We start from the raw sequence: 25,772 nt of genomic DNA, 5'->3' as shown, positions 1-25,772 counted from the left end.
CCTTAACAATCTCATTGTGCTCAAGTTTTAATAAAGGTTACCTGATAATTCTAAACATAGAGCAACCATTAAAGTAGTTAAAATATCATATGTCATAGCTGAAGACAGACCCAAATTGTCACCAATGCAATCTTTTAGTGATCTTGAAGTATTACACAGCCTTGACTATACGTACGTGTTCCCTCAATTAAGACTGGACTATGAAGGCTGCGAGTGCCCGTTTCATCTCATATTCGCTACGGTCCTTTATTACATCATCGACTCGAATCTACCACGTTATTTCCGCCTTCTTCGGTGACATAAACCCAACGTCGAAAAAGAAACGAGATCGACAGGGAAATTCCCCTCAGTGACGAGATTCCAAGGGCGGAGAGCTATCCAAGACAAATACTATTTTAATGCCGATAAAATCGTTCGAGCGTTAATGCTGAGGAAGTTGACGGTAAAGAAGTCCACAATTTAAAACGTTTGGAAAAGGAGTTAACTAATTAAAGTCCATCGAAATGAACAATTACGGGGATGGAGCCGTACGAATTGCTGTTCGTGAACAGTTAACCCAAGTTGGGGGTGTTGCAGTCGCAAAGAAAACTGTAGTAGCTACAACACCGGAGGGAGGGTAAGTCTAACTGAGACCAGTCATGATGTTGATAGCGTTGGATTCCGAAAGCATTGAACAGGAGGTGTTTGGGATATATAGGAAAGGCAAAGGTTGATAATACAAGAGATAGCGATGCAGAGCTGATCAAAGACGACGAGGACGCTGGCTCATCGAGGATGCCAGCTCAAAACAATAGAATAAATTGACGAAAAATTCTCTCTCCAATAGCGAAAACATCTCTCCGCTTGTCAAATCACATTTCAGTGGTTGTTCGTTTTCCGTCCTTTGCTGCAAGGTCAGACATGCTAAGTTTACTTGGAGATTATAACGCAGATGAACAAAAGTTTTAACCGATGCTTGCCGTTTCACGATTTCACGGACGACATTTCCTAGAAATGAGTTCACTCGCTTCATTTCGCAATTTATGCTTTGCATAAGAGTAACACTTTTTGCGCTGCATTGAGTTCACGTGGGATAGAATCATTTCTTACATCAGACGTGAAGAAACTTGAAAACACCGATGAATTCTTGCATTTCTATAAGCTTGACTAACCTTTGATAACGAAAAGAAAGAATGGGCTAACAGTAGCTTGCAACTGATGACGTTTCACGGATTACATTTTCCTGGAAATCAGTACGTTCGCTTCATTCCAAGTCGTGATCGAATTGGAATAATCCGGCCCTTTGTTTGCAAAAGTTGGCCATGTTTTGTCGGCAATGAGTTCAAATTGAGATGGAAGGTCATTCCATCCACCGAGCCTTACACGAATACCTCGAATTCTTGCATTCCTATTGCCGCTACGGAAATTTGATAGGAAGAGAATGGGATGAAATTGATGTGGGACTGTCCACACTAACGTGTGAACTGAATGAAGAAATTGCATGACTATTTGGCATTTGTTAAACAGATACAGCTCTCTATTAGTTGCCTTTCAACCTTTCTCGGGTCCTATTGGGAACATACTGTGACTGTAATTAGTTGTACTTTTCCCTTCTCGGTGAATGAGAACAGTTTACTACTAATTTTTCTTTGGGTGAGAATTTGCATTTAGAGTCGCTTCGAAAATGAGCTAAGAGCGAATATGGAAAATTTTGACTTTTTTGATCAGCATTGATCCTTAGCCTAGTTTTCATATGTCGGTAAAATCCCAGACGATCGGGCATTTCGCAGTTTCCCGATCGTCCCAGATTTTGCCGACATATCTGAAAATCGCCAGACGCTTGTCCCAGATAAATGGAAAGTGCGCCAAACCAACAGTTCGCCAAACCTTGCAATTAAACCATCGCCGACGTCTCCGACAGTACAAACTTGAGTTTTCATATGTCGGGAATCATCACCGACGATCGAAAAATCTGGAAAGCGTCGGGAAAATAGAAACGCTTTCTATTTTCCCGATTCGTCCCCGACCATCCGAGATTATCGGGATGTCTACGGTTGAGGTTTTCATTAGTCGGCAAAATCTGGGACGGTCGGGAAAATGCGAAATCCCCGATCGTCTGGGATTTTCCCCACATTAAAACAAGCTTAATTTACCGAAGTGAAGCGGATGAGGTGTATTCCTTCGCCTTTATCCGAAATGGACAATTAATAAATAATATCTGAAACGTCGTTTTATAATTGGCATGCCAGTTGTTTATTAATTTTTGAATGACGAAAGAATTTATTTTTCAGTATGGTCGCATATGAAATTCAAAGCCGTCCATGGAGCGCCTGCCGGGTAAGATTGTTTCCTTCTCCACTCCAACCAAAGAATAACTAAAGTCCTGAGACAAATTTTTGCACTCATTTTTTTAAATTTTTTTTTTAAAGTGTTATCAGAAAAACAGCACTTTTGGGTTTGAGGATTAGGATTCCTTTCCCACCTTGGACAGCTAGTTGTCTCTTTAAAATCTTGAGCGGGCCAGGGGCGGATCCAGGGGGAGGTGTTGGGGGTGCGTAACCCCCCCCCCCCCCTCCATGAGATGACCTTAGGCTTTCTAATACACTGCAAAGAGAAAAAAAACGTCACCATCAGCTACGCCATTCCTTAGTGGTGCAGCAGCACCTTGATCCGCGGGGGCATACCATGAATAACACTATTAATAAATAATAATAATATAATAAATAATAATAATAACGTCTTTATTAAAAGCATCCGATAAAATTACATATCTGAGTTACAGTAAAAAATTACCATGATTAAGATGAATAAAAGATTAAATTGATTTAAAAATTCATATGGGGTATTTACACAACTAGATTATATTTAAAAATTAATCTTTTTAAAAAGCTATCTTTAAAACGTTCAGTGTTAATGCAGCCTGACGATGGAGTTCCTTCGAAGGTTACAGTATGGTCTTTGTACCTTGGGAGCAAGCTTTTTATGGATGATAATCGCGTGTGGGGCTACAAAAAGGCGTCTGTCGCTTTTCTCCAAAAGTTCATATATGTTGTAATTGGCCGACGTCAGGAGCTCATCAAGATGGCTCCTGCCGACGTATAACGCCTCTTGTAGCATCTCTGTAGAAACCTTTGTATACAGTAAGATCGGAAACACTTGCAGCATAAACCGGGAAAGACCGTATAATAACTTAAGGACACAACTGAATTAAAGAGGTGGGTCTATTTCATCTTGTGTATATCCTTCTTTACGTAGGCTTCTGATAACAAATAAACACTTGTTGGCTTCTAGGAGCGTGGCCTTGACATGCAAGCCAAATTTACAATTACCTTGAATTGTGACGCCTAATAAAGAAATGTTATTATATTTGTTTGATATTGTGAAGACATTGGGTAGACTGTAGAATTGCCTCTCTTACGCATGATTATCTCCTTACATTTACTAGTGTTAACAATGCATGTCATTTGCAACAGTCCAATTCATAAACTTGGACAAGGCAATGTCAGATATATCCGGGAATCCTTAGTAATCGTGACTAAGACAGTTGAATCATCTGCATATTTAAACAAGGATATATCTTTGTACCCATCTATCTCTAGGTCATTCAAAAATAGTTGTAAAGATATGGGCCACTAACACTTCCCTGTATTGTTCCCTTGTTAACAATTTCCCACTGGCATGTCAAGTTATTAAAAATCACCCTTTGTCTTCTGCCATCTAGAAAGTTGGCATACCACTTAACATGAATACATCAAGTGGACTATGTTTCAGCTTTTCAACTAGGAGATTCAGGGGCTGATTTAGGGGGGGGGGGGGGGGGGCGTAGGGGGCCGCGGCCCTCCCCTTTCAGTTCGTCGGAGATTCATTTTTGTCAAATATACAATATTTTATAATTTTGTAAGCAATCTGTTGGAGCTTTTGATTTTTTTAGCAAAGCATGATTTTTCGCTAATAGTATGACCAAAGTTGTGCGAAAAAGCTTTTAACGTTACCGGCGTTAATGTTATCCTTTTGAAATGACGAAGAAGACTGGATGAGATTACTTGTCTACAGTCAACCTATTTTCCAGAGACTTAAACACGTAAAATCTTAGTGTCTATATATATAATTATATATATTTTGGTTAGGTACAATGAGAATAACATTGTGACAGGTACGTGCTTATGTGCTGTTCCATCCAAATCAAGAACCCTGTGTTCATTGCTGCTTTTACACTGCCAAGCATCTTTTTGGATTAAGTAGGACTTAGCCGTTCGTTACAGGGTTCGCCATTGGATTGTTATTGAGGCATACAGGCATATTCGTGGTGAAAGATCAGCTGGCAGATATCCGCAAGTATTAAAAACAGTGTTTTCGCATTCAGTGCATGAAAGATCAGAAAATGTCTAAGAAAGCAGACGTAAGATCACCATCCTGCGCACTTGTGTATACAGACACTTCATTCATTTCTTCCAAGGTTGTTGTGACTTTGGAGCGAAGAGTCACAAACCATGCATCATTATAACCACAACTTATCATTTTATTCAATCTGGAATCCTGATATTTTACTTTCCAGATTGCACCAGATTGCATGTAAGAGTACCCAAATTTTCAAAATTTCTGGGGGGCATGCCCCAGACCCCCCTAGAAAGTAGCGCCTAAGACGCTACTGGGGCGCGCTAACGCGCGCTGATTAGTATTCTTGTTCAGCCCCACTTTCAAAAAATGCTAGATCCGCCCCTGAGATTGTGTTTAACGTTATCAAAGGCTTTAGAGAAATCCATCGTGAACATCTCACCGCTAAGGTGTCCCGTTTATCCAATGCCGCAAGAAATGTATGCTGCATTTTCAATAGAGCGTTTACACAACTTCCACCTGAACCGCGGTACGCAAATTGAGAATTGTTTAGATATATTCCAGGCACCTCTTGTTAAAATATTATACACTGTTCTTTCAAAGGTTCTGGCAATAACTGGAGTAACATTGATTCCTCTAAAGTCTGCACATTCGACTGGTGTCTCGACTTTTGGGAGTGGATTAATGCTGGCCTCCCTTCCAACGACTTGGCCAGATCTGCCGAGCAAGAGATAAGTTCCATAAATTCTCGATCAATGTGTAAATATATCAGCATAATCCCTCCAAATCCAGAAAGGAATCCCATCAGGTCCTTGTGGCCGAACGCTTTATTCGCGATAAGGCGAGAAACACTTGGAGGTACATATATATGTAAGAAAGTGTTGATATTATAATGAAATTCAAACAGAAACCTTTGTTCTTTATATAAACTGCAACAATAATTTATATATATATAAGGCCCAATAATTATGTGTGTATTGTCAATCATTATCATGATAAATGTAATATCCTGATCATCATCATTCTCATCCTGATCGTCATCATCGTCATCCTGATCATCATTGTCATCTTGTTCATCATCATCATCATCATTTTCATTGCCACCATTGCCAGAATTATGGTCACGGTCATGGTCGTCATCATCATCCTTATCAGCAACAGCAGCAGCATGGCATACAGAAGGCTTTCCACAAACCTGTGGATGGCAAGGTGAACAGGGGCAAGAGCATCACCAAAAATATGTTAAACGATTTCAGGTGCTTCAATGCCTCAAGATGAAATTTGGGCTTGAGCTTATTCAGCTCCTGGCATTGTATTTGTTTTCAACTGGAATATTTTCTTCTTTCATCACCAGCTAACAAAGCTTTGATGATTTTGATTTGTCAGGGATCAACTTGGTCAATATTCTGTACATCTTTTATGTAGCCTTTTCTTTTTTCTGTTTATACTTTTCTTTTGTTCTCTTTTTTTTCTCTCTTTCTTCGTGCATTTTCCTTAGAAGTTTGATCTAGTTGAACTCTAGATCTTGAAAGCGAAGGAGTGATCTATTTAAATCATTCTCCACAGTCAAAAGTCTCTTGATGTTTTCTTGAAGTTGCCCATTTTGATTGTGAGGTATTGATGCTCTTCTTCACAGCCTTTTTTTATTCCCGAATGTTGCTGGACTGTAACAGCCTTTCTCTCCTTTGTTTTAACTGTCCATCAAGTTTCTCTGCATCTTTGACACTTGCTTTCACTTAACATAACAGAGAAGTGCAAACGTTTCGGTCACACTTTTTCATATTGTCCTTGGTTATGTTACAATACTTAGGAATACCACTGGCAGAGTTGTTGTAGAACTCAACTTTTTTCGGACAGCTTCTCGTCAAGCCGTACATGCACTGGCATAGATAGACCTCACTATTCCAATGAAATGCGAAAGCATCATCACGTGTTCATGACAATTTATTCTTGTTTATTGATATGACTGAACAAGACGATGTTTGAAGGTATCCTGCTCTGCTAGTTGTCCTCACCTTTCGTATGAGAAACAGGATCAAGGATACTTGAACAGAGATGGACCGCTCACTACTTCTGAAAGAGAGTCTCGGCAAAGTTTAAATGTCAACTATCTTTTGACCAAAATTTCCGACTTGGAAGTACGCCTTTCTAATAGAAATTTGAAACACCTTTGGGATGCCTATCTAGATTGCACAGCTTCATGCAGAGATGTGTTAGAAAAACTCAGAAAGCTGGGACTCCCATTTGGTGTGAAGCCCATATGGGCTGATCTCACCGATGCTGGCTCAGGAGTTGGAATTTCCAACTGGCAGGTGGAGGAATAAACTGTTTGACGGCTTATCAGACCAACAGGTTTCACAGCTAACTGTGAATGAATTTGTACAACACCAAATGCAAGTAATACGCAAAAATGCCCTGGAAGTCAGTGAAGACGTCGTTAACAGGTTGGATGGTGCGCCTGCTCTTGGGGAGTTCATTTCTGCGTACCGAACTCCCGTCGAGGATGAACAGTTTTTTTTCAATAAGCAATTTATAGAACAGCCAGACAAAGATTCTATAAGTACTCCAGGAGCATCATATCTTAAAAACTGAATACGTGATTTTTTTTAACAGCCACGACATAAGAGGAGAACTTTACATCGAACTCGTTAAAGACCGATGCAGAACAACTATTGGACGCAAGTGTGATTTCTGTTCAAGCCATGTCTGGAAATCTCCAAAGCCTTTCCTGGGACTGAATTCCTGCCCCATATCCTGACTACTTGAAATTGCCCAAGTATCATTACAAGGATGTCTTCGAGACGACGATGTTTCAAGCTGATGACGCAATTCGTGAAGTCGACGATTACGTGCTACGAGCGCAATTGAAGAAGCAATTTTATGACGGGAGTGTCATTAGATAAACCAGACACCATTGACGAGTTTTGTAAGAAATACATCGTTGAAGAAAATTATGTTAGAGAGTACGTCAATCACCTTTTGACTCTGCAACGATCTAGTACCATTCGCCAAAACCAAAGAACAACTGACAAACTGGCTCGACAAGCAAAACAGTATGATCACTATGATTTGAATGGACTAGCTACTTCGTATGAAACGTTAAATCAACTCTACACAGACGAACTAGTGAAATATTTCAGGCACCATAATTTATTGCTTATGGGAAAGAAAAAAGACAAGATTATGCGATCATGGCCCACTTCAATGAAGATGACATTGTGGAACAATGTTACGAAGAAGAAAGTGATTATGAGGATGAAGACGACGACAATGACGAGGAAAGTGATGATGGCGGTGATGATGAAGTAGTGAATCTTGTTGAAACTGATAATGAAGAAGCATTTGATGATGTTCCTGTTTCTGGTACGTGCATTCCGAGTTCGAGGTACCTGTCTTCAGACTGGCTGGCGTAGGTACGACTCCAGAGCGGAAATCACAACACTTTTTTACCGCTCTTGTTTATATTGTTACAAACAAACATCAGTAAGGTGAATACGGATATAAGACAGCCCCATGAAATTTTCTCTATAGAGCATACTTGGCTATTCTGCTTATTTTCTGGTTATTTCTGTATATTACTTTATTTAATATTAAATGGAACATTAAAGTCTGTCTGTGTGTGTATGGAAGTGGGTGGGGAGGGGGGGGGGGAGCATGTTTTCCCTTCTGATCAAGAGGAGGGATTCCTAACAAATCTGTTGTGATTTGGGGGATCTAAAAATATTGCACTGTCTAAAAATAATCCTCTGCTCCCACCCCCGTAGTATACATAATGAATGCAGCCTTAACTTGGGGCAGCTTTAACAAGGCTTCGTGCCATCCAGATCTGATCGATTTCAGTCTCTACAATTACACTTCAACTAAATCCTGTCAATATACAGTGCCATGCAGTCATCAACACCACCAAAATAAAGCAGGCATGCGCTAAAAGGTGCTTTGATTTTCAGCGCTAAAAAGCCCTTTGAGTTGTCCATGTAGTATTCTTTTTGGGCTGGCGATAACCTTGCTTCGAGAAATACAACCCCGAAAGATTTCTTGGGTTTTCCAGCTCTACAAAAATTAATTACCCTTAGACAGTTAATTCTGTCGATATCCAACTTGATTGAATCGGAAGAATCTCAATGCCTTTGCATTTAACAGTTGACATTTTGTATCAGCATTGAGTTCACCGTTACTTCCCATGATCAGTCCAGTCATAAAAACGAACACCTCCAATTCATGCATTCCTATTGGCTCGAATAAATTTGATCATGAAGAGAGCAGAACGGGCTGATATTAGCTTGCAACTGATGTCGTTTGACGAACTATATTTCCTGGAAATCAGGTCATACAGCTTCATTTCACGACTCGATTGAATTGGAATAACTGCAAAACCTTTTCATAACAGCATTGCCATGAAATTTAAACTTATAAAATAACGCAGGATGTACTGAAAGTTGCTCTTTATTTTCGGTGCTTTCAACAGCAATCCAATGCAGCAGCGAGCAAACATCGTCTATCCTCAGCAGATGCAATTACAGCAAGCTCCAAGTAGAGTTGTGATATCTGAATATGAACCTCCTGAGCGGAACTGCAGTTATTACTGCTTTGCGTGTTTGAGCGGCTATGAGTGGTACGATCCGAGAGGAAAAGGTATAATAGTAACAATCTTTGTTTTAAGCGTCAACTACTGTATTTAATAGACCATTTTACAGTTCTGTGCCCAGTTTCCAGGCCTTTTAATAAAAGGGAGGCTGGGGTTGACCTAGCTTTGCTATCAACCTCAGGAAGTACGACACTATACAGCAATGAAATATGGTCACGGTGTTCAACAAGAGGTGCTACCCTACCCCACTTCTTTTCTTATGTAAATAGAAATTCGTTAGCATTGAAATAACATGATCTGCATAAGAAAGGCTTCTGTTCAAAGGCCTGGTAACTGAGCACAGAGCTGTAAAATTGTCTATTAGGGATGTTTTACAGAAATGAAATCAAATGAAGTCAGATGACATCAAATCGTATCTTGGTTTGTTGAGGAGAGTGGAAAACCGGATACCCGGGGGAAAAACTCTCCAAGCAGAGTAGAAAACCAACAAACTCAACCCGCGTGTGACGCCAATTCTGGGAATCAAACCCAGGCCACATTGGTGGGAGGCGAGTGCTCTCACGGCCATCCCTGCTCGTGATCAAATTCCACGGTAACTCAATCCGGGGGATAAGGGCCATGCCATGATCACGATTTCTACTATTTGCCACCCTAATGCACACTGTTGAGGACCTTAACATTTTAATTTGCGAAAAAACTGAAAAAAAGACAAACGTTTGGTTAGTTAGGAACAGCGCGCCCATTAATTCATTTGAATTTTTTGCTGATTGCTGACGCAATGTTTCTCGCGTAAGAAATAAAAACGTTTGGTTTTTTCCGGTGAAGTCTAAAGGCCTGGCCAAACGCTCGCAACATTTCAACTCAACATCTTGCAACATTGTTGGGCACAACATGTTGGATACGTTTGGCCACCCTGTTGCGGTATGTTGCAACATGTTGGATGATGTTGGATCAAATTTCAAAACGGTCAAATTTTTCGTGCAACATTTTGGATGTTGCATGATGTTTGTACTCGTTTGGCCACGTTCACGCAACAATGTTACGCTAAGGCATGCGCGTTAGGTCTACTGTCTGCGCGCCAGGGGCCTGGGGCACATTAACATTGAAATGATGGAAATGTTGCGTGCGTTTGGCCAACAATGTTGCAAGATGTTGCGTTGAAATGTTGCGAGCGTTTGGCCCGGCCTTAAGAATTTTTTTCTCTATTATTTGGAGGATTTTGGTTTAATTTTGTTTATTGGGATTATCGCCGGAACACACACGCCCTCCCTCTCAAAAATCTATTGTTGTTTCAGGGGTTTTTCGCTTTCGAGCCGGTAGCGGACAAGATCCCTGGGACCGCATTTAAAAACGGACTTTCAAGATTTTTTCAGTTTTTAAAATCAGTTTCTTTCTACGTTTATCACTTTGTTTCATTATTTATTAGGGATTTGCTGGGCTTTTCTGCTCGTCTTACTGTGGTTGATCGTTGGTGTCGTGGTGTTCGCACTGGTTATTGTGTACTGGGTACTCAAATGTATCACTTGCAACTCTGATGACTAGTTTCATGTAGTTTCTACCCTTTTAATCAGTAACAGTAGGGAGCGTAACCACCAGGCGTTTTTTTGCCATTAACGACTGCCGGAAGTGAGCTATTCTCTTTTAAACACCACATTTAGGGCGTGTTCGATTGACCGTATTCCGGGATAGGAATACATGGAATAGAAGTTAGAAGTCCTCCGCTTTTACGGAGATTCACATTAAAGTTGTCAAACACCCGCTAAAATGCTATTTTAAACATATCTTTACTATCCTTGTTGCTTTAAAACGCCAAACATACAGTTTTAAATCATTACACCACGTATTGTTATTCCGGAATAGGGTCAATCGAACGCGCCCTTATATAGACCAGTTCCCGCCCTTGAATGCATCATGGGTAATCAGGGCAACATGGTGGGAAATTCGAAAATTTGTACGGGAATTCAAAGCAAAATAAACTGTCCATTACTCTACTTTTCTGAATTTCGCCTTTATAAACCAAACAAATAAGTTCAATTTCACAACTGAGATGAACTTGACTTTGTATTTGTTCTTTGGAATCCCTAAATATTACTTTTTTGCCTCCATACATTCATTTGTGCCTTTGGAATTGCAGGAAATGTATGGCAGAAACTTTGTTTAATAAAGTAATTTCTACATTATATTCTGTTTTGGAAAATAAAGAATCCAAAATTGCATATCATGAATACTTTTCATCGTTTTGAACTTCCTCACAAACCTTTGACTTTCTCTCCATCTTGCTCTTATTACCCATGATGCACTCAACAACTGACTCAAGAGCGCGAACTCGTCTATTACTAGGTATCTTTCCCTATCAGGGACGAGTACTTTAAGGAGCCCACGAGTAGGAGCGTCCCTATGCAGTATATCCTTGAGTCCACCTTTGCGCGTATCTTTCTATTTTTAGAACTAACCCTTCAGCAGGAGACTCACATTTACATCAATTTGCACATTTGCATGCATTGTTTTTGCATTTTTGTTCTTCGTTTGACAATATCTTTATTCTGATTGGCCATTCTAAAAAGTGCGTGCCGAAGAACTCGTGGCGTTCTAAAAATAGAAAGATACGCGCAAAGGTTGACTCATAGGGCTTGTATTGGAGAGGCAAGCTCTATACTCATTATCACCGTATCCTCTCACGGCACCGTGTGGATTAGTCATTTTTCTCATACCCTCTTCACTTAAAAAAGCCTCCAGAGGCGGCAAATCTTGATGACTGTTCTTGAGGATAGATGTATTAATTCTAAAGAGATTAAGCATTGCGTTTAATTCAGTGAAAGAGCGAACAGCAGGTTGTTGTTGGTCCGTAACAGTTTGAAAATGATCTCATTGCAACTTTTCCCTGTCTTATGTAAAATTGCGCCATATCTGTTGTTAACAGGAAGAAAATGAGCTTTGACTTTTGGCAAAACGCAATTTTGGCCCAAATGTTTGCATTTTGCTGCAAACGCGAGGCTACATCTCTTGAATAAAACGACTCATGATTTTACAGTTGTGTGCTTAGTTACCTGGCCTATAAATGAAAGTGAGGCTGGAGTTGACCTGACATTCCGTAACACAGCTAATTCGCTACTTTCCCATTCCCATAGTGCAATACGTTTTGCGGGGTTCTTTGAATAAAAAAAATACAAGTCATTTACTGTTGTGACTATATCATGCTTAAGTGAACTGGATATCCATTGTTTTAATACAAATAACACACCCAAAATGAACTGTATTATGGGATTTGTGAAAATAGAGGATTTGTGTTCTTCATGTGTTTAGTTTGTTCGCTTCCCATGCGACATTTAGTATCGGAAACTCGTACGAAGAAACTACTCAGATATCGGCAGACTTGGTAGCGCGATGGACAGGTTGCTGTTTGTGGTAACAGCGTGAAAATGATCCTATTGTAACTTTTTCATATCTTATGTGCAGTTGTGCGATATCTATTGTTAACAGGCAAAAAGTTTTGATAGAAACCTTACTGCTTTTCTTATGTAAATTCCAACTAATAAGCATGAGAGCAACATCGTTAACATAACAAAAGGAAGGAGGTCACGTAAGCGCATGCATGCACGTAAGCGCATTGGCGTGAAACTCATTAGAAGTTTAGAATTTTCCAGGTCTGTAAGTTGTGTTAAGGTAGCTCAGTTTCAACATTTGAAAGAAACGTTGTTATTAGAAGGATTGACACTACAACACTTTATCACTTAACAGCAATGGTATGGTACCATGTCAAACACCAATTATTGCTGAAAAATATTCGGTCATTTTTGTGACATAAAAGTTACCCTGGCAACAGGACAGCCCTGCAAGAACACCCCATATTTTGGCTTTAGCTGCGCATATTCAGAGCCACCTTAAATGCTTGAAAATTTAAAATAGCCTGAACTTAAGTTTGAAGTAGATCATCAAATGCAGGTAATAAGATTAATCCAACTATTTTGTGAACATTCCCGGCTAAAAAAATGTCAAATTATATTATGACGGCTTGCATTGACTTTTGGTAGTAAAACGTAAGCTGGTAAACAAGACAAGCGTAAATAATCTTTCTTGAACCCACTCAGTTATATGAATTTAGATTTCAACGCTACAATCACTTTCCTGTCCATTATCAATGTCATCCCGATTTAGGAATTTGTAAGTTGTTTGAGCTCCGTCGAAACCCGTTTCGTGTTTGAGAGAGCATATAACTAGTTCACTGTTGATACATTATTAAGGCTGTTTGTAGTTTCTTAGGCGTATTCTGACATCCACGAGCGGCCTTGAAACTTGTATCACCATTCGCCTTCGTGGTCCTTTCGGAAGGTTCAACTTCTTAAAGCTCCTGATGCTTTTGCTTAATGCCAAATGCACCCGAATCCTCGCAACAAACTGCTGTACTTTAAGCTTCTGTAGCTAGACCCAGGACCCCCAGACCGCCTTCAGACAAGACGTATCCCCGTCATCGTCGAAAGAGACACCAACTTTTTTGGAAGAAAACGCAAAGTACAAAACCATTCCTGCAGCAAAGAAGACAGCGCTGACTGCGCCAGCGATCATGACAAAAGGGAGGATGACGAGACAGGCTACCAAGTACATAATGGACATCAAGAATGCCAAGAATACACCTGAGGAAAGAAGAAAGAAACCTCTAGGGCGTTAGGAGAAATCGCATAAATCAGGGTAGAGTAAACTTGCAACAATATTGTGCCTCATCTCACTGTGTGAGAATTGTTACAATGAAACCGGTTGTTCGTTTGCGCGCCACTTTGCAATATTGTCACGCAATGTTGCGTTTTTCATTGGCACTTTGCTCCGAGCAAGTTGAAGGTTCGAATTTCGCAACTTAAGCCTGGTTTCCATATGACCTGCAACGGTCTGCAACCATCGGAAACTGTCTGCGTCGGTCTTATCGCAGACGATCGTAAACACAGGAGGCAAATGTTTCCATTTAAATCTGAAGCGATCGCAGACAAGAGCACCACTAATCCTCTGCGAAGCGAGGAAAAAAAGGAGAGCACTTACTTCAAGTCTAATTGGAGGTGTTTCAAGGCGAACAATAGTGTGTCGCCGATAGGACACAGATCATCTCAGACACACTGCGATGTGGCGCAGACCTACCAGCGATCGTGTCGCGGACTTATCGCAGACCGTTGCTGATCATATGGAAACCAGGCTTTACGTAAAGTTGAAGTCCAATGGTATGCCTTGTATTATTAAATGGACTTTCACCACGCGGAGTTTAGCGGAAAACCAGTTGCCCTTATGCTAAAGAATTGTGGTCTTCAATTGATATTTCAACCCCTTTACAGTCTTTAATTCTTGTGAGTTTTGTTTTAGGTCGATGAAGGAATGTTATTTCGAGACAACACGAAAAGTTTTCAATTGACTTCTGATCACAAAACCTGCGATAATTCAAAGTTTGCCAACAATCACGCCGGCGATACATTGTGGATTTGTTTTTATCTTAAAATTATTCTTTGCACAGCCTCGCGAATCCTACCCAATAAAGAGTTATTTTGCCGTAAAATTTATATGGTAAATAATAGATTTCAAGGTTGTTTTGAACGGATCCAAATACATGACTCTGGGAACGTAAACACCTGGCAGGAAGTTGAAATTGGAACTTGCAACTTCCTCGGAGAAAACTGCCAATCAAAACACCAACATTGCGTCTCAAAATTGCAAAGTGGCCCGCAAGTGAACAACCGGTTTTAATGTAATTGATCATCATCAGCAGCAGCATCATCGTTATCAATATCGTCATTTATTTGACTTCACACAATGCATTTTTAAAGTCATTGCACCGGGGTTGGGACTCTGAACCGGATACTGGTAGAGAAGTCACGTCGAATGTCTATCCCTATTTAGAACTTTGTATCTGCACTAAGTTTATTTCTTCACCGGAATCTCCCTGCCTACGTGTCCTGTCTAACGTACCTGCTGTAAAAAAGGGAAGGTTTTGTCAGGAAAAAGGACGGGGGATTGAGGGGGGGGGGGGGGGGGTAAGAGAGGGGGAGTAGAGGAAGCCAAACCCAAAGATTCTTCGTGCAAAGATTAGTACCAGCTGGTTTTCTGGTCTTACAGGTTTTTTGTCTCTGAGTAAACCCACCTTTTCCCACCAAACTGTACCACTGGTGATCCTTGCTAACACCGCAACAGAATGCAAATACCGCCAGCCAGCAAGGAATCCTATTTCTCGTCTTTACTTGAACGTTCTTTTGTCTCGTCCATACGTTCACTTTGTCCTTGCTTTTGGGAAATTTCATCATGGGTCTCGAAAATTTTCGCTTTTTCTCCGGTGATGGCTCCGATAGCATGGCATTATTGTTGGTTTCCCTTGATTTGTTTGATTTTATTCGTGTGGAAGAGTCTTCACGCTCTGCTGAACTGGAAGATAAGAAAATCCTATGTTGCAATCTTCAGAGTACTCCTCCTCATTACATATTTAACGGAATGTCGCGTTTCTGATCGGTGAATGACAAATGCATGAACAGGTATAGGGTGCACTAGAGAGTAGAGAGTGCAAGTTGCTATGGAAACAAAGCGATGGAGAACTTTGTTGAATAGGGAATTTAAGCAAACGCGACGCCTACGGCAACAAAAACGTCATCCCAAAATATAACTTGGCGCTATCGCAAGTAATTCGTGATTATTTCGTCTTCTTCAGCTTTTACAATACGGGCGAATTACCCTGTAAATGGATGGGTACAAACGGTTTTAAAAGCAAAAATAGGAAATGACTAGTTCGTTGTTATATGCTCACTTTGCCGTCAAAACCTAAAATTTGGTAATTTCTCGTTGTTGTTTTGTGAAGTATAACAAAGAAATGCAAGGAAATTCGTGGTGCACTCGCAGCACGAGTATTCTTTTTAACCAATAATATTCTTGCTTTGTGGCGTTGCAGTACTGAGCCGTAGCCGTCGTCTTTGCTTAAATTAGGGAACTTAAGCAACGACAACAGCGACGGCAATGGGAACGTCAAACATTTGCATATTTAGTGGACAAAAACAACAGCTTTGCACGCCCCGCACGTGTGTTTCATTTTTGTCCTTTTCTTTGCCTTCGTCTGCAAACCATCAACGTGAAATAGCCAGATTGAGGTTTTATCAAAGACATTAGCACTTGAGGATATATTTTCATTTTCTCCCTTAAATTAAGCGCCGTTCCGACCAGTGTCATTCTTGTGGAACTACCACACCCTTGTCATCTTGTCATATTAAAAAGGTTGAAATAGTCACGAAGCGATTACAGAAACACGAATTTATATTTTGAGATGACGTTCTCCACGATCGGCGGTTTCTTGGTTGCTGCAACCAATCAGAGGCGTTGTGGTCATCGGGCCCCATCTGATTGGCCATTATCTGTGGCAACCTGTGATCTAAATTTAGATAATCCCATAAACTGATTGGCCAAGACCAAAATGAGAGAGGTCGATTCTTCTGGGTTATGGACCTAATAGAAGTAGCTTTGTGGAAAGCAATGTCATTTTCGAGCATAAATTGTCGTAATTAAGAAGCTCAACAAAAGTGCAGTCAAACTTGAAAGTAGAATTTACAGTATTTACTTCCTCTCCCATATCCCCGTGCCGGATGAAGAGGCTTTCTATCTTAAAAAATTGTGAGTGGGGAGGTAAGGATAGAATGAAGGAGGGGTGGGAGAGGGGCTAAAAGGGGAAAATGTCACCTTTGTGTAGCCCCACCATACTCGTGCACAAATCCACACTTTAGGTATAGAACTTACTCTCCTGCCCCTATGCATATTTCGGTGTATGATTTGATCATTATCAATCGAGTTTGCGATTGTTGACTTGAATTTCTGAAAAAAAGCAAAAAACGCATAAATTATTCTTATGTGGAGATCTCCTTCTCTTCACCTCGTTGCTTTCTATTTTGTCTTTTTCGTTCCCTTTCTTTCTCTCTTTCCTCCAACCTCGTTCCCAGGCCTTTTCTCCGCCGAGGAGGAGGCACTCGCCCGCCCTACTCTCGGCGAAGAAAAGCCCTGGAAACGAGGTTGCCTTTCCTCTGATAAATAGTAGTAGTTTCCACTACATCTAGTAATAGATTCCACTACATCTGCCCCGCCTAATATAATAGCCGTGGTCACACTGCAGACTTTTTACCTAGTTAAACTCGACTTGTTGACAGCTTACCTCGGGAAACCCTGATTTTCTTTCAGTGTGATGTTTCCCCAAGTAAATTGTTTCATCTGGAGCTTGGTTATGTCACGAGAACAAGAGAGTTTCCCTTGACAGCTATCCCAAAGCGTTAGCCAGGGAAAATTCATTTCTCCAGGTAATTCACCAATAAAAGCTCGTCGGCGAATGTCTCAATGACAGATCCGGACCTAAACACTCTGTGAGGTCATCTAGTAAACCTTTTTGCCGTCAGTTAATTAATTAACCCATTCAACCCTAAGCCCTAAACCGGCCATACTTAGTATTCAGTACTCTGTCTAACGCCAGACGATTTTACTCGTCAATGCGTCAAATTTGTTTTATTACTGCAAAGCGCGAACGCGATGGCACAATTCATAGCTAGTATTTGTTTTTGTTTAGAATTTGAAATTTCACTTCGGTCTTAAGTAGATTTGGAATCTTTTTTCAACCGTCGCTGAAACAGTTTGTATTCTCAAGACGAGCCGCAACAAGGTTACCACAACGGCTTACTATTCAACTCTCGGCGCGAGGAAAGCCGTCCAGAACCAGATCTTTCTTTTTCCACTCTGGCAAACCCATGGTAGGGCGGCTTTTCAAGATTTTTTTATCTAGGTAAAACGAAACCCGAGATGAATTTACCTCGGACAATTTTGCCCTAGGTAATCGGTTTTACCTGAGAGATTTTACAATTGCAAAGTTTGCATTTATGTCACTCTATAGAGACAAATGAAATTTAGCAAAAATGTCTCTCTATACATATTACAGAAGCGAAGGACTTTGCAGTTAGTTAACTGCGAAATGTTCGTCTACATACATAAACGAATCAGTGACTTCGCAATTAATTAAATGCGAAATGTACATCTTCATATGTGACGGAATCAATGACTTCGCGATTAATTAACTGCGAAATGTTCGTCTGAATATATGAGATGTTTCATTGCGAATTTTCATAATTTCTCTATAGATATTAATTCCCGTTTTACCTTGGTAAAAGCATGCAGTGTGACCACGGCTAATATGAAAGGCAGCTAGGGGTTAAATTTCATGCTGAACATGTCGCCCCTGTTTCTGATTTGTGTCTGGGACAAAATCAATTTCTGAGCCAGGCAACTCGATTTGCATCAGATCTGCTTCAATGTTTGATTCTCCAAACGCCAATCCGACAGCACTTTTGCTCTCCGGTCGTGTAGAACAATACCAATACCACATGCGCACCCGTTTAAGCAATAACGATACCACCTTGCTTGCCCGGTTGAGCAAATCGAGATTGATCTCCCCTACAATATCGTATTTTCTCGATTAAACGCCCCCGGTGTTTATTTCAAAATCGGCAGTTTTGACACGGGTTTTTTTCGAGACCGGCGTTTGTTAATAACATGCGATTTTCAGCCATTTTTTCAGTTTGATTTATTATTACCGATCCTCGGAGACCTAAGAGCAGTTTGTCAGTGCGGGACGATTTTCCCCTGGATTACCCGAAGTTACAGTATTATGGTACCGTAAATACGGCACGTGTACCATGTTGCAATCAAAATTTGTATCAGCAAAAAGACAATATATGAATGATGTAGGAATAAGTAAATGAGACAAAAATAGAAGACTTCATTACAAAGGCAAATAACTTTCACAGCACGATCAAATTTACGGCTGAAATATCAGAAACAGAAATTGCATTCTCGGACACAAAAGTGTACAAAGGGGAGAGATTTAACATGGAGTCTATTCTTGACTTGCAAACACCATATAAAGAGAGAGAGAGAGAGAGAGAGAGAGAGAGAGAGAGACCTTTCAATACACGAAGTTTTATTCGTGTCATCCACCAGGTGTTACCAGCCGGAGTATTCATAAAAGGGGAAGCACTGCGGTTATAATACGTACAAATTCTTCTCACATTACGTTTGAGGAAAACACGAGAAACGTCAAGCTACGCCTTAAAAACAGAGGATATCCAGAGAACATGGTGGAAAGACAGCTCTCTGATTGAATTTCACCAAGCGAGAAAGATCGTTTAAAAATAAAAATAACGATGAACGCAGTACAATACTGCCTTTGTCACGCAATGCCACCCAGCACTTCCTAATTTGAAGAATATGTACTTATACAGAAATGGCACTTAGTTCAAAACCAACACATTTAAGGAGCCTCCCCTACTATCAGGTCGCAAAGAAAAATCCCTAAAAGATATCCTGGTCAGAGCTAAACTCTAAAGACAGTCGGCAGTTTTTCGAGGCCGGCGTTTAATCGGGGTCCGGCGTTTAATCAAGAAAATACGGTATCTACCAATTTATACAGTTACCGGCCCTTTTTACGCGTGGACTTCTGACAGGGGCACCCAACGTCAATTTTCGGAAAATATCTGTTCGGAAGACGATTTGAGATCTAGAATTTTCGGAAAATTTGTTGTAAAATTTGTTGCTTGCCTGCCTGTCCTAGGATTTTCGAACATTTAAAAAACGGTATAATTGCCCATTTTTAACGGATCTTTAACTCAAAGAAGGTCACCTAGAATTTTCGGGACCCTTTTTTCTGGCTAAAATTTTCGAAAAAGTAAGTTTTGATCCCTAAAATTTTCGGACCAATAGACTTTCAGCTAGGAAATCCGAAGAGATGAAAAATTTTTAGGGAATAAAAACATGCCTATATCTGCAATTGAAATACTAAAATACGTCAAACAATGCTATGTTTAAGTAGTTTTGAACTATATTCTCGTTGGGTGCCCCTGCTTCTAAGTTGCCTCCTCGGGTTTTGGTGGGCGCAATTATCTATCTTCTCTCTCTGTTAAAGTCTTCCAAGCAAACAATCTCTTTCTGTCAGCTATCTCCTTAATCGATTATCTTCCTCTTCCTTCTCCTTCTTTTGCTTGATAACTAATAGATTTTTGGTAGGTGGTACTCCATTTTCTAACAAAACCTGCCCCTATTTTGAGCAAGCACGATAGTGGAGTAGTAATACACTTACATTTCACATTCAATCCCGATTTAAACCGCAAGGTAGGCAAATTCTACCTTTTTATGTTACATCCCGCTCAAAGCTAGAGATAAATGTTGTCTGAAAATGCTATTTCTGCGTTAGTCTGAATTGCGCGCCTACAAGTTCTTTTAGTTTCTTACCCATCTCTCAGTGAGTCCGTCCATGAACTCTTGCGGGCTTCGGATACACTTTCCTGGCAGTACATACTGTCGTAATCCAAATCTTCTAAGTCTATGACTGCCGACATCATGAAGTCGGATAAGGAATTTAGTAACTTGATGATGGGTGAACACGTTGAAGTGGCACACTGGAGAGAAAAAAGAAAGAAATCCTCAAATATTTTAAACTTTTGGCCATGCAGAGGCTTTAGGAGATTTGGTTAATGCTCAATTCTCTTCAAGTCTCGTCTCCACATAGAACGCGGTGAACCCAACAATAACAATGAAGATATAAATGAAGATCGACAGATTAAAATCGGAACACAGTTCACGTGTTTAAAACGTGATCGTAATGTTTGCTTTCAGAGTACCGAGTTAGTAAACGAAGCCAACCTAATTAGGTACGTGGAAAATACCTTAAGTACGTGGCTTTCCTGTTCGAATCTTCTCTTATTTTCACAGTAAGATCTTTGTATGCCTTTAGTTTGTCTAAAACCTCTCAACACAACGCCCAGAAAAAGTCACTTCTAAAGGCGATGACAAGTTGAAGTTGATTTGAAGGACAAGAAATGATCGAAAGTCGAAGTCAGCGAACAAACTTAAACGCACGGTTTCCAAATGACTAAAACACCAAGGAGAGATAAGTAACTTGATCTTTAGAAGATGAAAGTTCACTTTTCAGTTTGACAATCCCTACTCTTGTTTCATAATGGTCCGACTGACCGTTTCACTGTGCGCAGTGTCTTTCCGACAGTTGTTTAGAAGTGACTTTAGAAGTGACTTTTTGAAAAAGCAATAAAACTAAATTGTTCTTCCCTCTGTCAACAATTATAATATACCCTACCACAGCTGCAGCTAAGCAACCAAGGGTTCGTTTGCGCAATTCCGGCTCAATGAATACCCATGAAAGGACTTCTTCATTTGAAGTTTGCATTGGCACGATTCACAGTTTTGAATTAAACAAAGAAGTTGACACCACGCAAATTTTTTCTGACAGAATGACATCAGTGTTTAAGATCTCACATTAAAAGCAGGATCCAAGTGCGACATTGTGTTTGAAGACCCTGGGACCTTCAACGTCACGGTTCACTTTTGTTACATAGCTACGTTTACTTAAGCCAAAACGCAGGACACGAAAATTGCTACAGTAGTACATTCCCTCTAAATCTATGTTAACTTGTGCAGTTGCAGCCTAACTTTTTATTATAGCCATTTAGAACGATTCATTCTACCATTGCGAGTCAAAGTGCATGGTCGGCTAATCATTTTCGATTAATTTTGCATTGAGTGCACTTTCGTAACTTGTCTCGAGCTGATTACGCATGTCGAGTTTGTTCGAAAGAGTGACACCTTCCCCATTAAAAAAAAGGCAAAATCACAAGAAACAGATGGGAGTTTGTTTTTGAGAGCAACCTTACAACTTCCTCTAAGGTCTCACTGACTGGGGTCAGAAAAGCAATGAATGTGCGTTTCAAAACTTTCCTTGATTTGTGGTTAAACGATTTACAGACAGTTAACTATAAAGAAAACATAACGTTCTATATTTATGATTAAATAGCTTTACCTACCTCGAAACTGCTTCAGATAAAGTACTCCACAATACTGACTAAGAACAACACTTGCCACTGGGCATGAAGCCAAGGGTGAAGCCGGAAACTCGAATTAACAATGGATACAGGATTTGCTATCAATGCCAAACCTCTTAGGCAGATCATTCACGTGGCACTTGGCACTAGCTAGGAGGAAAACGAAATGTTTGGATTATAAGGAGGACATACTGTATATTCAAATCGAATCAAGAAGCCCTGCTTAACAGGTAAGCCGATCACTGCTGAGGAGAGCAACTTTGTGATGGAAATTTCATTAAATCCATTTAAAGGTTTAAGTAAATGAAACGTGTTCATACACGTCATTTAAATCTAGTTTCTTAGAGACGCTCTTTTCAAGAGAAATCTTGCCCGGAAACTGTCAATCAAAACGCTTCTGAAATGTTTGTCGTCGTCTCGACTGAAATTTTCATTACTGAGCAATCTTCTATTTATGCTGAGGTTAAGAAATATTCTTTATCTTCTCCAATTACATCCACCACTTCAACTGACCTTTTTTAATTAGCAAAGACATGTGGCACTCCTTGGGATCAACAAAAGACATCACAATGCGAAAGCTTATTAAAGTGCTTAGTTCGAGACGGAATGTACACAAGTGAAAAGGGTTCTTTCAAAGCATCTGTTTCAGGGGCAACTGGATCGATAAGCATGTTCATCTTCAGGAATTGGGAGTTTCTGAGTATTCATTTTCTCAACCTGGAATCTAATTTCCTCTTTTGTTAATAGTAAAAACATATGGTCAGTTTTGCAAGAGACCAAAAATCTTATTGATGGGTGATCGTCGCTGAAAGTGCAATTCACGCGAGAAGGAACCTCTGAATTGGATCCCAAGAACTTTTTAAAACTTTGCTGATATGTCTATCTCAGATTGGTAATTACTATTCTAAAATAAAAAAATGAGGGTCACTGACTCTATTTTTCAGATAAAAGGAAGCAAACACGAAATATAGTGTATTTTTGGAGAGCTTTTATGTTGCCATGGTGACCTACTACGTCACAATAGTGGGTTCATTTTGTTAAGCAATAATCGGTGTTTCATATGGAACCATAACATTGCTGTTACGTGATCCAGTGTTGCAGTTATAACCCTTCTAATAAGAATGTCCGACTTAACGGTGGCGAAACTGGTTCGAGCCACCTTAATAGCTATTGACAGGAGCTCCTGCTATTACGGTGGCCCATAGGTATCATAACAACTTTCTTTCCACCCATGATAACTTTCTTTCTACCCGTGACAACTTTCTTTCCACCCATGACAACTTTCCTTCCACCCGTGACAACTTTCTTTCCATCCATGACAACTTTCTTTCCACCCATGACAACTTTCTTTCCATCCATGACAACTTTCTTTCCACCCGTGACAACTTTCTTTCCACCCATGACAACTTTCTTTCCACCCGTGACAACTTTCTTTCCACCCATGACAACTTTCTTTCCATCCATGACTACTTTGTTTCTACCCGTGACAAGTTTCTTTCTACGCATGACAACTTTCTTTCATTACAAAATTGTTTCGATCCGTGACAAAATTCTTTTTACTCATGACAAAATTTTTTGGGTTGACAAAACTTTTATAGTTCGGGAGAAAGCTAGTAACTAGTCAAAGCCATGCGAGCGGTCGATAATCTACACTGGAAGATGGCGTTGCCGGGAAGGTGCGTCTTTCGAGATAAATGTGAACTGAATTGCCAAGTCTTTGTTCTGAAAGAAGGGGAATCGCTATCAACCTCTTCCTGTGTGCTGATGCTCATTTCCTTCTCATGATATTCAGAGAGGAAGTCTTTGATTTCACCATATTGAAATCCTCGAAAAAAGTAGTACCTTATCAAATCTTCTTCGCTTTCGTCTTCGATCTCCCCTACATCTGCCATGTTACTCATTCCCGTTGAGTTCCGTGAAATACGTTTTACAGAAGTTCCGGTTCTAGAGTCACCTAAGACGCCATCTTGTTTTATTTAAAAAACCCGATTCCCGACATGCTATTGATGACTCGTTTTATGAAAACCCATTGAACGAACTAAAATCGTGTATTCCATGTGGTAACTTTTTCATTCATTTACACATGCGCAGATCAAGTGCCTAGAAGAAGGCAAAAACAACGGTAGCAGTACTTCTGGATGCCATGCCAGAGCGTCGTAACCATGACAAGGAAACCCAAGATTTCGACTCTCGCATTGCTTAAGGTGGCTCAAACCAGTAATGTTTCAATACTTTCAACAAATTCGTACTATTTATAAGGATTGAATCTTCCCAACCGTTTCACATAACGGCAAAGTTATGGTACTGTGTGAAACACAAATAATTCCTTAACAAGATCCACTCAGCCATGTGACGTGATGGGTTACCATGGTAACAAAAGAACCATCCAAAAACACCCTATATTTTGTCTTTAATTGCTTATATCTCAAAAAACAAACTGAATGACCTCCAATTTTTATTGCTGTAAAGTGATTAACATACTAAGATAAGATAAGATAAGATAAGATACTAAGATCTGCACGGTTTTAAAAAAATTCTCTGCATGGAGCGGATTCAGAGTCACCTTCACAATTGGAAAATTTTAAGGTGGCTCTGAATCCTCTGCAGAGAATTTCTTTTAACTTTAAATTTGTAGAGAGTTTTATGTTAGCTTGCTTATCACTTTCCCGCAATAAAAATGAGGCTCAAGGAATTTGTTTTTGAGATATAAGCGTTTAAAGACAAAATAAAGGGCGTTTTTACATGGCATTTTTGTCGCCATGGTAACCTATTACGTCACATCGCTGGGTGCATCTTGTTAAGCAATTAACAATGTTTCAATTGATACCATAAAATTTCCGTTCTGTGAAACAGGGTTGAAGAGTTAATTCTTTTAATAAGACATTTCCTCCAAATTGCTGAAACGGTTTGTAGGGTCGTTGCCAGGATTTTTCAAATGGGGGGTCACATTCTCTCTCATCCAGGGTACTTACCGGTCATCCACGGTGTTTTTGATGTAACTGACAATTTCTTAAATGAGCAGCGAGTGCGGGGTAGGGGAGCAAGCCTACAAAATAGCTGCGTACTATCGATCTCAGATTTCAGTCAATCTGATCACGTGATGAGCATTTTTGTGGCTCTGCGGTTTTGAAAATGCCGATCACGTAGCGCTATTCCTTCGTTCTTCCCACGGCCGAGAAAAGGAAAAAACCTGAAGAAACGCTTCCACCTGCTTCTTATTTCCTCAGACAAGGCTTTTCCTGGGTTATCCGTAATAGCTTCGGCCGGTTTTACTAGGCGTCAACATCGTTTCGCACTTTTCTCTTTGAGGAGAGCAACAGAAAATAGCGTCGCGAGATCGGTATTTTCAAAACCGCAGAGCCACAAAAAATGTTATCTCGTGATCAGAATGTTTTAATCTTGATGACAGCAGGCAAGTTAAAATTTTAAAGAAAACGACAACACTCTTAAATTTGAAAAACATGTTTTGCAAATTTAAGAGTGTTGTCGTTTTCTTTAAAATGTTTTAATCGCAGACTGAAATCAACGGTCCGAGAAGTGGGCTGAAAAAAAGCCGTCGTTTACAGACGTCTGAAATCGATAGTACATGAAGTAAGGGGGTATTTACATGAGACCGGGGTGAACTCAGACCGGCATGAGTTCGTATCGGCCTCCATGCATTTACATGAGACCGGCCTGACAATGAATTCAGACCGGTCTGACTTCGTCTCGGTTATCCTTTGCTTTATGCAACTGCAATGATTTGAACAGCAGTACTTGTGAAAATACAGGTAGGTACGTCATGCATTGGGACACATTTTGTCCCGGCTTAAATACAATAGCCGTAAACGTTAAAAGGAATAGAGACCTTTAGCCTCGGATTTATTCTCTCAGCCGCAAACGGCAAACTGCAGTTTGAGGTTAGCCGATTGCCGTCAGACATAAGGCCGTTTCTGAGCATTTAGCAAGACGTACGTTCGCGCGCTTTCTCGAAAAACATGGAATTTTACGAGTTGCTG

At 40.2% G+C, this 25,772-nt stretch overlaps 2 protein-coding genes across 4 annotated transcripts; one reads left to right on the top strand and one right to left on the bottom strand.

Annotated features, from left to right (window-relative positions):
• The first annotated feature begins 451 nt into the window (after window positions 1-451).
• On the top strand, window positions 452-12,952 carry LOC138040451 (uncharacterized). The gene is made up of 5 exons (XM_068886177.1): window positions 452-616; window positions 2,271-2,316; window positions 8,780-8,844; window positions 8,891-8,946; window positions 10,326-12,952. Exons 1-5 carry the CDS (start codon window positions 504-506, stop codon window positions 10,439-10,441), a joined length of 396 nt encoding a protein of 131 aa, XP_068742278.1. The 5' UTR covers window positions 452-503; the 3' UTR covers window positions 10,442-12,952.
• LOC138043329 (uncharacterized) lies at window positions 12,882-22,054 on the bottom strand. Of its 3 annotated transcripts, XM_068889566.1 has the most exons (6): window positions 21,998-22,027; window positions 21,757-21,924; window positions 20,171-20,337; window positions 16,646-16,720; window positions 15,015-15,292; window positions 12,882-13,530 (listed from the first exon to the last, which is right to left on the bottom strand). In XM_068889566.1, exons 3-6 carry the CDS (start codon window positions 20,278-20,280, stop codon window positions 13,319-13,321), a joined length of 675 nt encoding a protein of 224 aa, XP_068745667.1. In that variant the 5' UTR covers window positions 20,281-20,337; window positions 21,757-21,924; window positions 21,998-22,027; the 3' UTR covers window positions 12,882-13,318. The 3 variants fall into 3 exon arrangements, with proteins under 3 accessions (XP_068745667.1, XP_068745666.1, XP_068745665.1); XM_068889565.1 differs by having other exon boundaries at window positions 21,757-22,054; XM_068889564.1 differs by lacking the exons at window positions 21,757-21,924; window positions 21,998-22,027 and adding an exon at window positions 20,605-20,969.
• Between the last annotated feature and the right edge of the window lie 3,718 nt (window positions 22,055-25,772).

The sequence above is a fragment of the Montipora capricornis genome, chromosome 3 (genome assembly GCF_036669925.1).
Source record: "Montipora capricornis isolate CH-2021 chromosome 3, ASM3666992v2, whole genome shotgun sequence".
Lineage (NCBI taxonomy): Eukaryota > Metazoa > Cnidaria > Anthozoa > Scleractinia > Acroporidae > Montipora > Montipora capricornis.
Note: the sequence above shows the minus strand (reverse complement) of the source record. Positions and strands in the feature narration are given on the sequence as shown.

Bases quoted from the DNA above. Each gene is read 5' to 3' on its own strand.
- LOC138043329 (XM_068889565.1), bottom strand. From the start codon at position 20,280: ATGATGTCGGCAGTCATAGACTTAGAAGATTTGGATTACGACAGTATG. The intron at 16,721-20,170 runs GTAAGAAACTAA...GCTTTTTTTCAG, and splicing joins ACGGACTCACTGAGAGATGG to AAATTCAAGTCAACAATCGC. The intron at 15,293-16,645 runs GTAAGTTCTATA...CTTATCTTCCAG, and splicing joins ATATGCATAGGGGCAGGAGA to TTCAGCAGAGCGTGAAGACT.
- LOC138040451 (XM_068886177.1), top strand. From the start codon at position 504: ATGAACAATTACGGGGATGGAGCCGTACGAATTGCTGTTCGTGAACAG. The intron at 2,317-8,779 runs GTAAGATTGTTT...TGCTTTCAACAG, and splicing joins GTCCATGGAGCGCCTGCCGG to CAATCCAATGCAGCAGCGAG. The intron at 8,845-8,890 runs GTAGAGTTGTGA...GCGGAACTGCAG, and splicing joins GCAATTACAGCAAGCTCCAA to TTATTACTGCTTTGCGTGTT.